We start from the raw sequence: 16,336 nt of genomic DNA, 5'->3' as shown, positions 1-16,336 counted from the left end.
CCAAGTAGAATGTAGACGCTCACTCTCTCGCGCGCACATACAAATTCTACTGAAAAATGGAGTCGCAAAGTTTCAAGATTGATGAGATCTTCAAAAAGCACATGTGCATTGTTACTGACAAGAATGTGTCTTCCACATAAAGAATAATGGCATTAATATGGTACATGCCTATAGTTGATCCATGGTGAGCTAGAGGCACAACCTTTCTCATCGTGCAAGCAAAATTGTTGGTTCTCGACAAAGCTTAAATTTAGAAGAAGAAAAAACTCACATTGTATATCATGGAATTCTACCTTGTATGATTTGAGTCTACCAACACAATGATACAACAATGTTGTAATTCTTGGAGGGCCCATGAGCACATATTCCCTATGTTCCAAAATACAAGGCAAACCATTTTCAAAAGTAAAATGTTTCTACTCCCTTCTTCCATGTATATAGGGCCTAATGCATTTTTCGAAGCTAATTTTGACCAAATGTTAGAGCAATAATATATGGCATGCAAGTTACACAAAGCATACCGTCAAATTCATATGTGAAAGTAGCTTCCAATGATATATCCCATGTACTATTAATCTTATCAATAGTCAAAGGCGAGTCTTGAAAAACGCGGAAGAGGGAGTACATTGATAATGTTTATAGGCCATTTAAAAAATGTTTATAGAAAAAATAGTAGTACATACAATACCAAATTAGTATCATTAGATCCATTATGTAATATTTCTTCATATTCTATTTATTTGGTATTTTATATGTTGATATTTTTTTCTACACATGGCCAAACATAGAAAAATTGACTTGTAATTTTTTTAATACATTATATTTTGGCATAGGTAAACCGAATTTGATATGGGAGGAGTCTCTTAAGAGAGACCTAAAGGATTGAAGTATCACCAAAGAACTAGCTATGAACAGGGATGCGTGAAAGCTTGTTATCCATGTGCCAAAGCCATGAGTTGGTCGTGAGATCTTATGGGTTTCACCTCTCCGAATTGCTTCACACACGACGACTGTGTGCATACGATTTGTATGATCCTTCCTGGCCGTGCCTAGAGTCCAGTCCAAACCCAAACCCGTCGTGCCTAGAGTCCAGCCCAAACCCAAACCCATCGTGCATGCACACTCGCTGCAGCGCTGCCACATATGATCATACAGTCATCCGATGCAAATGTGTCGTATGTATAGCAGGGCCGTTTCACCTCTAGCCTACCCCAACTTGTTTGGGATCAAAGGCTTTGTTGTTGTTGTTGTTGTATTATATTTCAGCACAGAGGGAGTATAGATAACAAATAAAGAAGTGGAATGATCACAAAGTGTTGTTTCTTTTCATGTAATTTTCAAGCAAATATTTGATTCAAACATTTAGAGAACATATATTCCTCAAATGTTTTTTATAGCCAGAAATCACCTCCAATTCATGGGTCATAACATGGTGCCTGCACAGTTTAGCTATGTGTTGTTGAAATCTTGTCTATTTGTGTTGGATATGATCTCGACGAGAAAAATGTTCAGTACCAGAACTGTATCGACAGACATCAAATTGTTATAGTTGTCATCAGTGCTTAGCCAAACATAAATCAATGGTTGCAAACAGTGTCAAGATAGTTGCTCTTATTACAAGTTCATGAAATCGAAACACAGTCACAGGACAATTTGCAGACTCGTCAAATATTTCAACTTGAACAAAGTTCTGGCCAATGACCAGGCTCACTCACTGAAAGTAGCGCCCCAATATCATTTCAGCTTTTCAAAGAGCTTTGGTGCTACCTGCAGATGCATATACGAGGCATGTTATTTTCAATCTTGGCAGTGCTTTCTTATAGCTTTTTTTTAACAGTATCCATCTCTGACTTGAGAGAAAGTACTTACACATTTATCGATGCATGACCAGTAGTCAAAATATTGCCCAGTGCAGTGCTTGTGCCCAGTATCATCGGCCTCGACTCTCTTGATACATTTCTGTGCATCAAACAGCCACCACACAGGTTGGAGAAGTAATCACATAGGAGTATCATGTTGACATAAATCAAACAGCATGGCGATGAAAAATCAAATTGAGTATGAAGAAGAATACTGCTAAGTCGATGAAGATCCAAATGGTTTTCAACCTTACAATTAAGTCGGACATTTGTGTTGTTCCAACAGAGCAAATGATAGTAGTTCTGATCAGTTACCGAATATACTGTGTTTTGGAAACAGCATCATAGAGGAATAGAGGATTATATTAAACCTTCACAGTGCACCAATCTACAAGCTATTATTTAACTTTCACTGAAATAATTGAACAGATTGTCACTACTGAAAGTAACAAAATTGAGCTATGCAACTTTTCTTAGGATGTGAAGGGTGATATTTGAACTTGAAAATTAAAATAGAGCTTCAATACAAAAATACCATGAATATCACAGCGGAAAAACTTCCACATTCACATGGCCAAATAGTTTCATAATTATGCTGACCAAAGAGTGTCATTTCTCGTAACTTCCATAATGGAAATATGTCACATAAATTCCCCCATCAAAATTAAGAGGGTGTTAAAACAAAAGAAAGTAAGAGCACACCTCATACTCATACAGTGGTTTTACACACTGTGGCTTGCACCGCTCCTCAAGATACTTCTTGGGATCAACGGGTTCCTCGTCCGCCCTGAGGTAAAACAACAATAGAAACAATGAAAGCTGAGAGAATGAAATTGACTGTTTCGTAACCTTTTATGAATGGTGCAACACATGGCCTTTCTGGTATGAAAACTGTAAGTCAGCCATCTAATAACTACATAATCAACATAAAGAGCTATGGACGGGATAAAATGCACTGCGTAGACAGGTAGCTCGCAGGAGACATATTCTATGTTTTTAAGGTGGTAAGGCGAGGCGAGGCGCTGGGGGGGCGCCTCACCGCCTAAGCGCTAAAGCGTAAGGCGAGGCGACGCCTTAGACACGTGCATATATAATATATGGCAGCCAATTAGGAGATTTAACAACTAGCATTAACTTAATAAATTGTACATACATATATAATAGATGGCCACCAATTAGGAGATTTAACAACTAACATTAACATATAAACTGTTACCAAAGCATAGGCCTCAAATCATCTTGTGTATATGACAGAACGGCGCCTTTGAAGTTCAGCTTCATCATCCTCATCAATATATCGCTCCATAGCTTTAAACTTTCTAGTGTTTAAGGAATTGTGCATCTCTATCCTAATCTCCATGGATGCCTCGGGACACTTATCCGCATCACTGGAACCCCCAGAAAAGTGCTGCTTTAGCCTTCTCACTCCACCATGGACTATCTTGCCACACAATGTACACTGGAGTAAATCTTTCCTCTCTAAATCTGGCCAGAACCCATACTTCCAGGCTGGATCATCTGATGTAGCTCTTCTCCTAGGATCATTGGCTAGATCCATCAGAGCAGGTACACCTGGCTACTGTCAAAGAAAAAGAGAGAAGAGCCAAATCACCAGAGCAGCCAGATCAAGCATGGGGAAGGAGAGAAGCAGTGGTGGGGCTGCTGCCTTGTGGGTGGAGAAGCAGATCTGGGAAGAAACAGATGCAGATGAGGAGCGGGCAAGCACATCTAGCTACACTGCTGTGCATAAGAGAGGCAGCACCTAACAGTTAGTAGAGGAGCTGTGCATAACAGAGCAGGCAAGCATGGCAAGCTACACTGCTGGATGGAAGAAAGAGGAGAGGGGGAAAGGGGGGAGAAGAGAGGGCTGAATTCATACCTTGATGTGGTGCTGATCTGCTGGAAGAGGGTTGCGCCAGAGGAGGATGGGGAGGAGCTGCAGCCAGAGAGGAGGGGGAGGAACTGTGGCCGGAGGGAGGAGGCTGGCGGCTGCCGCAGATCTGAGGAGGAAGCCTCCGTCAATGGTCCAGAGAGGAGACAGGAGAGACCTCTCGCGTCGATTCACTCTCTCTTTCCCCTTCTCATAACTGGTCGCACCTGAACCAATGTTTCCCGCGCCTGTGTTCCCGCCCAGTGATGGATAAGTCTGTGTACTAGGGTCCTTGTGGGGCTGCAGCACATGGTCCTTGTGGCAGTTAGGAGGATAAAGTCCTGGACCATCAAGGACTGGCTGTTAGGATAGAGTTCTCTTCTTGACCATCAAGGACTGTCAGTTAGCATCTTAGACTAGCATCTTAGACTAGCATCTTAGACTGGCATCTTGGCAGCATCTTAGCATATGCCTTGGCTGGCTAGCAGCCTATAAATATGTATCCCCAACCCCTCGGGTTGGCATGGCATTGTGTGAGAAATAAACCAACGAAAATTGTCCCAACTCTCCTAGTGTCATCCACAACTATCAATGCTCAGGTTGAAAGGTCTAACAAGTGGTATCATAGCCAGGTTAACCTGCACCCTGAGCATTTCCTGTGAGCAGCCCAAGTCGGTAGCAGCAGCTGCTCCGTCTGCCTCTGGTTACCTTCCTCCCTCCGGACTGTCAAGCAGCAGCTCGTCTTCATCAGCCTCCTCTTCACGCAACAGCCCCCCTGCAGCGAGCCATGTCTGCAGGTCGCTCTCAGCACACGGCTACCTCGAGCATGCGGCGCCGGCAAGAGGCCGAGCGCGCCGTGGCAGAGGAGCGTGAGCGAGCGGCTGTAGCAGCAGCTGCGGCGGCGGCAAGAGTGTCGAGGCTGGCTGCAGCGGAGCTGGCAGCAGCCAGAGCGGAGGTAGAAGCAGCCAGGGCGGAGGTAGAAGCAGCAGCAGCAGCAGCGAAAGCAGCCCGTGAGGCTACGGCGGATGCCAAGGCACTCCGCGGCAGCCCCGGCAGCTCCAGCAGCTCCGCGCCTGCGGACGACGGCGCCGACGCAGATCGCGCCAAAGTGGCGCAGGAGCGGACGGCGCAGTGGGCAGCCGAGCACGCCCGCGCTCCAGGTGGAGGCGCGCACCGCGACGGCGGCTGCAACGACCAGGACCGCGGCCTCTACGAGGTCCGGACTGTGGTCAGGGATGTTGGCTCCAGTGTTGGGTGGCCTACCCTCACTAAAACCAACTACGTCGAGTGGGCCGGGATCATGAAGGTCAGGCTCCAGGTGCGGCGCATGTGGGAGGCAGTCCAGGACAGCAACGTCGACCACCTAGAGGATCGACGGGCACTGGACGCCCTCATCGCCGCAGTCCCGCCCGAGATGCAGTTCTCGCTTTCCAACAAGCGGACTGCCAAGGAGGCTTGGGACGCCATCGCCGCAGCACGCATCGGCAGCGACCGTGCTCGCAAGTCCACCCTGCAGGCACTTCGTAAGGAGTGGGAGAACCTGGGCTTCAAGCCAGGTGAGGACGTTGATGACTTTGCTCTCCGTCTCAACACTCTGCTGCAGAAGATGGTGAAGTTTGGCGATGCCACCTACACCGAGGAGAGAGCTGTCGAGAAGCTTTTTCGGTGCATTCCCGAGAAGTACAAGCAGATGGCTCGCTCGATCGAGTCGTTGCTGGACCTCTCCACGATGACGATCGAGGAGGCGATAGGTCGACTCAAGGTCGTCGACACCGACGAGCCACAGCCCCCCTCGGGGCCCGTCACCACCGGCAGGAAGCTGCTCCTAACTCGGGAGCAGTGGGATCCCAGCCTTGGTGACAGGAAGAAGGGGGAGCCTTCCTCCTCGACGGGCGGCCGCAAGCGTGGCAAGCAGCGTAAGGCGCGAAGAGGCCCCCCGGGCAGGGCACAAGGACGTGCCGAAGGTGACGCCCGCGGAGGCGCCAAGGACGGCGCCGCTGGCAAGCCCAAGCCGGCACAAGACAACAGTTGCCACAACTGTGGCCGGTTTGGCCATTGGGCCAATGAGTGTCGGCAACCACGACAAGGCCAGGCTCACGTCGCACAGGCGAAGGAGGAGGAGATGGCTCTGTTCATGGCGCATGCAAGCATTGAGCTACCCTCGGCGACTCCAGTCGCAAAGGCTTTCATCCACCTCGATGAGCCAAAAGCACACGCTCTTCTCGGCGATGGCTCCAGGAAGGACAAGGCTACGGGGTGGTGCCTCGACACCGGCGCCACCCACCACATGACCGGTCGAAGGGAATTCTTCGCCGAGCTCGACTCCGATGCGCGAGGCTCCGTCAAGTTCGGGGATGCCTCCGCTGTGGAGATAAAGGGCGTCGGCTCCGTCATCTTCACCACCAAGATGGGAGAGCACCGGCTGCTCACCGGTGTCTACTACATCCCCGCGCTAAGGAATTCCATCATCAGCTTGGGACAGCTGGATGAGAACGGCTCACGCGTGCTGATTGAGCATGGGTCCTACGCAGCTGGGATCGCCAGCGTCGCCTTCTCGCCAAGGTGCCCAGAGGTGAAAATCGACTCTACGTCCTTGATGTGCAGGTGGCACAACCGGTCTGTCTCGCTGTCCGTCGAGACGACGAGGCGTGGCAGTGGCATGAGCGCTTTGGGCACCTTCACTTTGAGGCCCTGAAGCGTCTAAGTGCCAAGGAGATGGTGCGAGGCCTGCCATGCCTCGACCATGTGGAGCAGTTCTGCGACATCTGCGTACTGACAAAGCAGAGACGACTCCCCTTTCCCCAACAGGCGAGTTTTCGAGCTAAGGAGAAGCTGGAGCTCGTGCACGGAGACCTGTGCGGCCCGGTGACGCCAGTCACACCAGGAGGTCGACGCTACTTCCTGCTGCTCGTCGACGATCTCTCCCGCTACATGTGGGTGATGATCCTCGGCAGTAAGGGAGAAGCGGCGGACGCCATCAGGCGCGCGCAGGTTGGTGTGGAGGCGGAGAGCGGCCGCAAATTGCGCGTGTTGCGCACTGACAACGGCGGCGAGTTCACGGCGGCTGAATTCGCGTCGTACTGCGCCGATGAGGGCATCCAGCGCCACTACTCCGCGCCGTACAGCCCGCAGCAAAACGGCGTCGTCGAGCGGCGCAACCAGACGGTTGTGGGGATGGCTCGGGCTCTCCTCAAGCAGAGAGGGATGCCGGCTGTCTTCTGGGGAGAGGCGGTGCTAACGGCCGTCTACATCCTCAACCGCTCTCCTACTAAGGCACTCGACGGCAGAACTCCGTACGAGGCCTGGCATGGGCGGAAGCCGGCGGTCTCTCATTTGCAGGTCTTTGGCTGCCTTGCGTTCGCCAAGGAGCTCGGCCACATCGGCAAGCTCGACGACAGGAGCACTCCGGGAGTCTTCATCGGCTACGCGGAGGGCTCAAAGGCCTACCGCATCCTCGACCCAAAGACACAACGTGTGCGCACAGCGCGAGACGTCGTGTTCAACGAAGGGCGAGGGTGGCAATGGGACAAGGCGGTGGACGACGGCTCGACGCCGACGTATGACGACTTCATTGTCGAGTACGCTCACTTCAAGGAAGCTGGGGGAGCAAGCAGCTCCTTTTCACCGGGCACGTCTACCCCGGCCCCCAAAACTACATCGACTCCGGCGCCTGCTACACCGACGACACCACAACCGGCGACGCCGCATACTCCAGCCCCGGCGGTCGCCACTCCGGGCTCGTCTTCATCAGCACCAGCTCACGCGGAGCACAACCCGATGAAGTTCGCTTCCCCGCTCACTCACGACGAGGAGCGGGTCGACGCATGGTATGGAGGCGAACAGCTGCGGTATCGCAAGATGGATGATCTACTCGGCGACCAGCCGGTGCCGGGACTGATGCCACATGACCTGGAGGCGCAGCTACAACTCGCGTGTGAGGACGGCGAACCACGGTCCTTTGCAGAGGCCGAGAGAGATGCGGCATGGCGCGCCGCGATGCAGTTGGAGATGGATGCGGTCGAGCAAAACCGCACCTGGGAGCTCGCTGACCTCCCCCGTGGTCATCGCGCAATCACCCTTAAGTGGGTGTTCAAGCTGAAGAGGGATGGAGCCGGCGCCATCATCAAGCACAAGGCTCGCTTGGTGGCCCAAGGCTTCTTGCAGCAGGAAGGAGTCGACTTCGACGACGCTTTCGCTCCCGTGGCACGGATGGAGTCCGTGCGACTTCTCCTTGCGCTGGCTGCCCAGGAGGGCTGGCGTGTCCACCACATGGACGTTAAGTCGGCATTCCTCAACGGCGACTTGAAGGAGGAAGTCTACGTGCATCAGCCACCTGGGTTTACGATTCCCGGCCAGGAGGGCAAGGTGCTCCGCCTGCGCAAGGCTCTCTATGGCCTGCGGCAGGCACCCAGGGCGTGGAACGCCAAGCTGGACTCCACGCTGAAGAAGATGGGTTTCGAGCAGAGCCCGCATGAGGCTGCCGTCTACCGACGGGGGAGTGGAGGAAATGCCCTGCTGGTGGGCGTCTACGTTGACGACCTGGTGATCACCGGCACCAAAGGTGCAGAGGTGGCGGCGTTCAAGGAAGACATGAAGGCCACGTTCCAGATGAGTGACCTGGGGCTCCTCTCCTTCTATCTAGGGATTGAGGTGCACCAGGACCACTCCGGGATCGCGCTTCGACAGTCCGCCTACGCCAAGCGCATCGTTGAGCTAGCTGGGCTCACCGACTGCCATCCAGCTCTCACTCCGATGGAGGAGAGGCTGAAACTGAGCCGCGACAGCACGACGGAGGAAGTGGATGCTACGCAGTACCGACGCCTTGTGGGGAGCCTTCGCTACCTCACTCACACACGGCCGGACTTGGCATTCTCCGTCGGCTATGTCAGTCGGTTCATGGAGCGACCAACGTCGGAACACCAGCAGGCAGTGAAGAGGATCGTCCGCTACATAGCAAGGACCCTCGACCACGGCCTCCACTACCCTAGGTGTCCTGGGGCGGCACACTTCGTCGGGTACAGCGACAGCGACCACGCCGGCGACATCGACACCAGCAAGAGCACGAGCGGGATCCTCCTCTTCCTCGTCAAGTGTCTCGTGAGCTGGCAATCAGTCAAGCAGCAGGTGGTGGCCCTGTCCAGCTGTGAGGCTGAGTACATAGCGGCCTCCACCGCCTGTACTCAGGCGCTCTGGCTTGCTCGACTGCTTGGTGATCTTCTCGTTCAAGACACCAGAACGGTGCAGCTCCTGGTGGACAGCAAGTCCGCCCTGGCCCTGGCAAAGAACCCCGTGTTCCACGAACGGAGCAAGCACATCCGACTGAGGTATCACTTCATCCGCAGCTGTGTGGAAGAAGGGAGCATCGAGGCGAGCTACATCAACACCAAGGATCAGCTCGCAGACCTGCTCACCAAGCCCCTTGGGAGGGTCAAGTTCCTCGAACTTTGCTCCAGGATTGGGATGATTCAACTCTCCCACAAGACGACGTACAAGACTTAGGGGGAGAATGATGGATAAGTCTGTGTACTAGGGTCCTTGTGGGGCTGCAGCACATGGTCCTTGTGGCAGTTAGGAGGATAAAGTCCTGGACCATCAAGGACTGGCTGTTAGGATAGAGTTCTCTTCTTGACCATCAAGGACTGTCAGTTAGCATCTTAGACTAGCATCTTAGACTAGCATCTTAGACTGGCATCTTGGCAGCATCTTAGCATATGCCTTGGCTGGCTAGCAGCCTATAAATATGTATCCCCAACCCCTCGGGTTGGCATGGCATTGTGTGAGAAATAAACCAACGAAAATTGTCCCAACTCTCCTAGTGTCATCCACAACTATCAATGCTCAGGTTGAAAGGTCTAACACCCAGGTCAGTTTTCCCGCCTGCAATCTCTGTTTCCCTGCCTGACAAGCTAAGGCGTCCGATTTGGTCTGAGGCGTGCAAGGCGGCGCTAAGGCGGACGCTTCAGACGCCTTACAGCCTAAGGCGGACGCCTTACACGACTGTCTAAGGCAAGGCCGACGCCCTGAGCCTGGAGGGCGCCCTGACGCCTAGGCGTCGCCTAAGCGACGCCTTACGGACGCCTTAAAAACAGAGGACATATTGTTCTATTCTAGGCTGATTATTTTCTCCTACCTATCCCTAGAACGTCGTCTTTTACATCAGAGGATAACCACACGAAGACATCACCAAAGATGAACATCCAGGGAGACCATGGCACCATGCTCTGCTAACAAGGATATGACTAGAACCTCCCAATTCCAGATAAGATGGGGTTCAAGGCAAATGCACCTTAACCCTAGAAATACAGTAAGAAAGGGATCTCATCTCAAAATTATCCATGCAGACATGCAGTGTGAACTGCAATGCACTAGTTTAGAGCCTACTAACAGTCGACATACTAGCAGCATATACATTTCCAATTGTTGATGGAGTTGGAGCGGATTGTACAACACGACTACATCCCTACAACGTAGAAGGTAACACCGAACTCTTGATTCTCCAAGTAAAATAAACATCAATCTGCCCACCATGCCAGAAACTGTCCATCTATCTACGCAGCTATCTTAGCTGTGTAGTACTAATCAACAGCTATAGGGCACGCTGAACCCACAAGACAACCAAGCGATCTTGTTCTTGTACTTTCTTTGATTTGAATCTGTGACCCACCACCCACGAGAGACTATTCATCCTATACACTAACCCGCTGGATTCTTGGTGCGAAATCTGACGCTACCTCAATCTAGTTCCAATAGAAAGGAGGTAAACAATCCAGCTACTTACATACTGCTTTAATCTTTCTAAACCAAGCACAAGCTAGCCATGTAAAACAGAAGCACAAAACTCTGACTTCATAATAACATAGCATGCATAAAGAGCCGCAGATGGGGCATTAATGCATTTGGGGTTCAGGTATCATATCCTCCTACCTATCCCTGGAACACCATATCTTCCATCAGATGCATTAATCAAGATTAAGTGGTCTCTAAGATGAAACACACGAGAGCGCAGCAGCGTGATTAAAAGATAAGGATCTAAGAGCATCTCTAGCCCATCCCCCATAAGTTAATTCCTCATCTTATTTCCCATCCTTTAATTCCCATATTTTGGGGGGTTAAACTTCTGTTCACTAGTCCATCCCCCAAGCTTAATCCGCCAAAAGCTCAAATTTGCACACATTTGGCTTGCGCGATTCATTGAACACCTACAACATGCAAGAATCATGTTGCGGTAATTTCCATTGTTACAACACGCAGCAGACACTGTCCCAATTTGAGGAGTACCGCGAGGTGGTGAAGCTCAAGGCGAGCAAGCTGCCAAGAAGCATGTTCTAGCTCAAGAAGTGCTCTTTCAATTCCAAAATTCATGGACGACTTGACATATCTTCCCTGTTTCTTGTGATCAAGTGGCTACTATTACTGTTTAACTTTAGTTCATATATACCTTGTTGTATGCAGAACCTGTCCACTGAAATGAAACAACTAGCGAAATCCAACATGGACAAGTTGAACAAATGCAAGGCATATGTGGATAACGAGCGACCGCGAGACAGAAGGACTAAGAGGCGCAGGACAAGGCGTTGCTGCAGGCTGTAGAGAACGAGCTGTCCATGGTGAAGAAAGTAGTCCTCCGCAGCAATGGTGCCGCTGCCGCCGCCGCAGAGACAAAATTCACCACCGCCGGCGGGATTCCAGCGCCGCAAAGGGTGGCCGGAGGTGTAGTACAGATCAGGGGATCCATTTCCCTGGTCATCGGGGCGGCAAACGGCCGGTGGCGCGGGTTGCGGAGGCATGTCGGGCGGGAGACGAGCGGGTCGAGCGGTATTCCTCATTTTTACTGAGAAGTGCCTCTCCCAGAGCAAATATGGGCTGCAGGGAACTTTAGGGGGATGAAAAGCTATTTTTTGGGGGATTAAAGGAAATGGGGGATGTGCCAGATGAGTGATAATTCCCCAAACCAAAAAAATTCGCCCCATATTTAGCTTTTGGGGATGGACTAGAGATGCTCTAAGACACCCCAATTCTACGTTTGATGGGATTTCATTCAAATGCATTTTAACCTCCTCAATAAAGCAGTAGTCAAAATTATTGCAACACACTGGTTTAGAGCCCACTAGGCACTAGCAGATGCATACACATTTCCATCAGTAGATGCAGTGTATCACCACACATTAGAGCATCTCCAGCCCCCCCCCCCCCCAAGACGCCCCCCAGGACACCTTTTTAGGCTCGGTTTTAGGCTCGGACGGTGCTTTTCGCCGAAAAACAGCCCAGTCACGCCCCCAGCACCCCCCCGGACGTCAAAATAGCGCCGGCAAACCCAGGCAAAACCCGGCGCGCTGGGGGGCTCTTGGGGGCGCCGGCGGAAGTTTCGGCGAATCGTGTCTCACCACATGTCCTTTTTTTGGCCCACTTAATCATTCTCCTCACAAACTTTTGCTTGAGATGGGGTGTGACTGGAAAGATGCCCTCTTTATTTCGCCAAATTTCGCCGGATGACCCCCAAGACACCAACTTTTTTGGTTCGGTGGTGTTCTTGGGGGTGCCAACGGCTGGAGATGCTCTTACAGAAGATAGCATCGAGCTCACGATTCTCCAAGCCAAAGCAAGCAACGAGCTGCCCACACGCACGGAAAGCCACCAGGGCAGCTCACAATCTACCCCCAAGACCACAGAGCAAGTTTGTTCCTCCCCATTCCAGATCATTTCCCTGCCGTGACCCATCAGAGACCAACCGGACCATACCCCAACCCGCTGGATTTCTGGCGCAAATCCGTAGCTGCATCGATATAGCTTCGACCGAAAGGAAACAACCAATGCAGCTACACGCACAAAGGACACGAAACGCACGGATCGCGGGAAGCAGGCAAACTATATTCAGACGCTACCGAGCAACGAACTGGAAGGAGATGAGGGCTCAGAAATGGAGGAGTACCCACATGGCGATTACGCGGAGCGGTCCGAGCGGGTGGGTTCTGCTCCTGGTGAGAGTAGGGGGAGGGGATCTGGGGCGAGAGGCTGGTCGAAGTTAGGGTTCGCGAGTGGGGAAATTTTGGGAAATGGTTCGTGGACCACGGGAGGAACGACGGGGATGGGGGGTGGGTGGGTGAGGGAGTGATCGCTCTCTTTGGACTGGAGATTGGGCTGTGGGCTTTCATTTCTTTTGGCCCACAAGATTCCTTTTGGAGTGAATAAATTCCCAAACAAAAATGTAAGATTTCCATTTATATGAAATTAATTATGATGAAATGAATACTTGAAATATATTGTTGGGAGATGATACGTGAAAGTATATAATGAAATGTTATTTCTACGCACCAATTCAATAGGATTCTAATAGAGAAGATAACTCTTGAAAAAATTCCAATGAAAAAGATAGTCCACTGAAACAACCTCGTAGGGGCGACGCGGGTGGCCCGTAAACCTAGCCACCGCCACTCATCCACGCTCATGTCCTCGCCACTACCTGAGTAAGCTAGCGGAAAGCCCTAGGATGATGGCGGCGAGGCGTTCATCCGGCGCTAGGATGGCTTATTGCGTTCGTCCGTCGCTGGGCGCGCAGGCGCCCGCCATCTTTCACTCATCCCAAGCGACCTCATCCTTGAGTTAAACACCGCCAACACTCTTCACGTGTGCCTCCTCTCGTAGGTGTTATGCTTTGCGCGGGCCTTTCTCCTTCAGATAGGGCTGTAGCGGCGTTACGACGTCATCCTCTTCTTGATGGCGTTGTCTTGGTTGCTCGTGGCGTGTTCGGTGTTGAACTTGGAGATATTGGACGCCGTGTTTGGTTTGGGATACTTCTCAGGGGAGGGCATTTAGAGTGCAATGTATGACATCGCCGGCACTTCCTCCATGGCCTCTTTCTACGACCTAGGTGGGTCATGGTACCCACTTGTGACTCCCTTAGGCGCTCAGGGTGGGAACACATTGGTTCGGGCAGCTCCGAAGTCATGCCCTGTGATGGAGGTGCCTCGTGATGGTCGTGACATGGTCTAGGTGTCATGTGTCTCCGCTCCTCGCCTTCCCTGGCTGGAGTTCGAGCTAGGCAAGTTTAGCGTTGTCTTGTATTCGTTCTTTGTTCTGTGCTTCCCACACCGGTGTTATTGTTGTTCTCTCCTGCCTATTAATGAAAAAAATACGCAAACTGTATTCGCCAAACAAATTCCTATGGCAACTAGAACATCTCTATACAATGTTTTTATGTTTTTCCTGTGATGCAACCAAACTACTTCTAGTAAATGATTTCCCGCACGTTGTTGCGGGAATGGTTGGACCGTGGGCAACTAAAATTGATATGTCATAAGTATTTGGAGTAGTACATGATAGATAACTGGAAATGTGGTAATTTGCGTCAAAGTTCGGGCTCATTTCCACCTGAACAGTAATTTCGAAACAAATAGTAAAAATTCAAACAATTTTGAAATTTTTGGCATTGAAGATGCTCGGGTGCTCAAGGAGCATGCAAAATTTCATGGTGTTTGGACATCCGATGAGCTCTAGAAAATTTTGGGTCCAAACATTGTTCTTTTTCAAAGTTCCTTTCATCGCGCATTCGAGTATCTTCGAACCCCAAAAATTTCAGAAAAGATTGAATTGTTTTACTATTGTATTTGAATTTACTACTGTCGTCCGGGTGTAGATGCACCTTGGGCACCGAATCTCTGCACTCACTGAAATGTAAGGAAAAATTAGTAGAGTTCACCCACTGGGCCGACCTGATGGGGCACCATAGTCCTTAAAAGTACCCTGCGTTTTTTCAATCCTATGGGAAGGTTAGGACCGTAGTAGTACACAAAGGAATAAAATATTTACATTTCTCTGAATTCAAGTATGTAGCAAATTGCAAGAAAGGGGGAACATGTTGGAAAATATAGTAGTAAACAAAATAAATCGCCTACGATCACTCAGGAACAATATGAAGATGCATAAACGATTTGGATCATGATCGTTACCGACTCCGGAGTGCAGTGGAAGTAGAAGAGTCGGGGTGGATCGTAGTTGGAGTTTCTGATACGTCTCCAACGTATCTATAATTTATGAAGTATTCATCCTATATTTACATGAGTTTTATATGGTTTTGGTGCACTTTTATATTATTTTTATGGACTAACTTATTGATCCAGTGTCCAGTGTCAGTTCCTATTTTTTGCATGTTTTTTGTTCCACAAAAATACCATACCAAACAAAGTCCAAATGCGACAAAAATGTGTAGAGATTTATTTTGGAATATATGTGATTTTTGGGAGGAAGAATCAACACAAGATGGTGCTTGAGGGCCCCATGAGGCACCAGGGCATGACCTACCCCCCGGCCGCGCCCAGGTGGCTTGTGGGCACCCCGTAGGTCGGTTGATGCCCTTCTTCCGCCGCAAGAAAGAGAATATTTGGATAAAAATCCCCTCGAAATTTCAGCACAATCAGAGTTATGGATCTCCGAGAATATAAGAAACGGTTTTCGGCCAGAAACAGGAGCGTAGAAACAAAAGAGAATAGAAGGAAAGAGAGAGATCCAATCTCAGAGGGGCTCTCGCCCCTCCGCTCCCCATCTAGGGGGAGGCCATGGAGGAGGAAGTCCACGGGGGAGACTCTCTCCCTCCCTCTCTCGGTGCGCCAGAGGGCCGCCGGGGGAACCATCGCCGCGGTGATCGTCTTCATCAACATCACCATCTTCATCACCTCCCTCGTCTATTTTCAGCGGTCTACTCTCTCGCATCCCATTGTAATCCCCTACTTGAACATGATGCTTTATGCCACATACTATTATCCAATGATGTGTTGCCATCCTATGATGTTTGAGTAGATTGCTTTTGTTCTTTGGGTTAATCGATGATCTTGATTGGTTTGAGTTGTATGTTTTATTTTGGTGTTGTCCTATGGTGCCTTCCGTGCCACACACTCATGTGGGATTCCCGTTGTAGGGTGTTGCAATATGTTCATGATTCGCTTACTATTCAAGAATTCACCTAATTGATCAATTAACGGGTCAATTAATCGCTACTCATATCATGGCCGAATGGAATAACACCTATTCGTCGCGTTAACTTGTCAGGTTGATTAACTGGCCAGTTAGACCAATTAATCAGTTGTCATGCCGATTAATCCCTGCTGGCTCATTAACGGGGGGGCAAACAAAGCCCAAATGTTTGGCCTGTAACCCCTTCTAGCCCATCCCACTCGGTAATAGCTAGGATTAATGATTTTACCACCTCTTTATGCTTTTCATATGTGTATGGCAGCATGTTATGGTATACTACATAGGTGGGAGGATGGGAGTATGGTATAATACATAAAAAAATCTAGATATATGTTAGCAAGTTCCTAATAATCTACCGATTAATGTCGACCGATTAATTCAGTTAATAGGCTGATTCACTGATTAATTGCTACTTGTACACCGACCGAGCAACTACCAGTTAATGATTTCTTGAACACTGGATTCGCTTATAATAGGTGGCTAGAGTGACATAAGCTTACACCAGAGTGTGGGGGTTGTTGCATATGGGAGTAAAGGGGACTTGATACTTAATACTATGGTTGGGTTTACCTTAATGATTTCTAGTAGTTGCAGATGCTTGCTAGAGGTCCAATCATAAGTTCATGTGATCCAAGTACGG

The 16,336-nt window shown here is 50.1% G+C and overlaps 1 protein-coding gene across 1 annotated transcript; it reads right to left on the bottom strand.

Annotated features, from left to right (window-relative positions):
* Positions 1-1,521: 1,521 nt before the first annotated feature.
* Positions 1,522-12,870, bottom strand: LOC123091445 (cytochrome b-c1 complex subunit 6-1, mitochondrial). The gene is made up of 4 exons (XM_044512953.1): positions 12,663-12,870; positions 2,562-2,646; positions 1,870-1,959; positions 1,522-1,767 (listed from the first exon to the last, which is right to left on the bottom strand). Coding segments are annotated over exons 1-4 (210 nt in total). The 5' UTR covers positions 12,665-12,870; the 3' UTR covers positions 1,522-1,734.
* Between the last annotated feature and the right edge of the window lie 3,466 nt (positions 12,871-16,336).

Source organism: Triticum aestivum, chromosome 4B, assembly GCF_018294505.1.
Source record: "Triticum aestivum cultivar Chinese Spring chromosome 4B, IWGSC CS RefSeq v2.1, whole genome shotgun sequence".
Classification (NCBI taxonomy): Eukaryota; Viridiplantae; Streptophyta; class Magnoliopsida; order Poales; family Poaceae; genus Triticum; species Triticum aestivum.
Note: the sequence above shows the minus strand (reverse complement) of the source record. Positions and strands in the feature narration are given on the sequence as shown.

Excerpts from the sequence above, each read along its gene's own strand:
- LOC123091445 (XM_044512953.1), bottom strand. Across the intron at positions 1,960-2,561 it reads AACCACTGTATGAGTATGAG|AAATGTATCAAGAGAGTCGA; the intron begins GTGTGCTCTTAC and ends TTTGATGCACAG. Across the intron at positions 1,768-1,869 it reads GGTCATGCATCGATAAATGT|GTAGCACCAAAGCTCTTTGA; the intron begins GTAAGTACTTTC and ends ATGCATCTGCAG.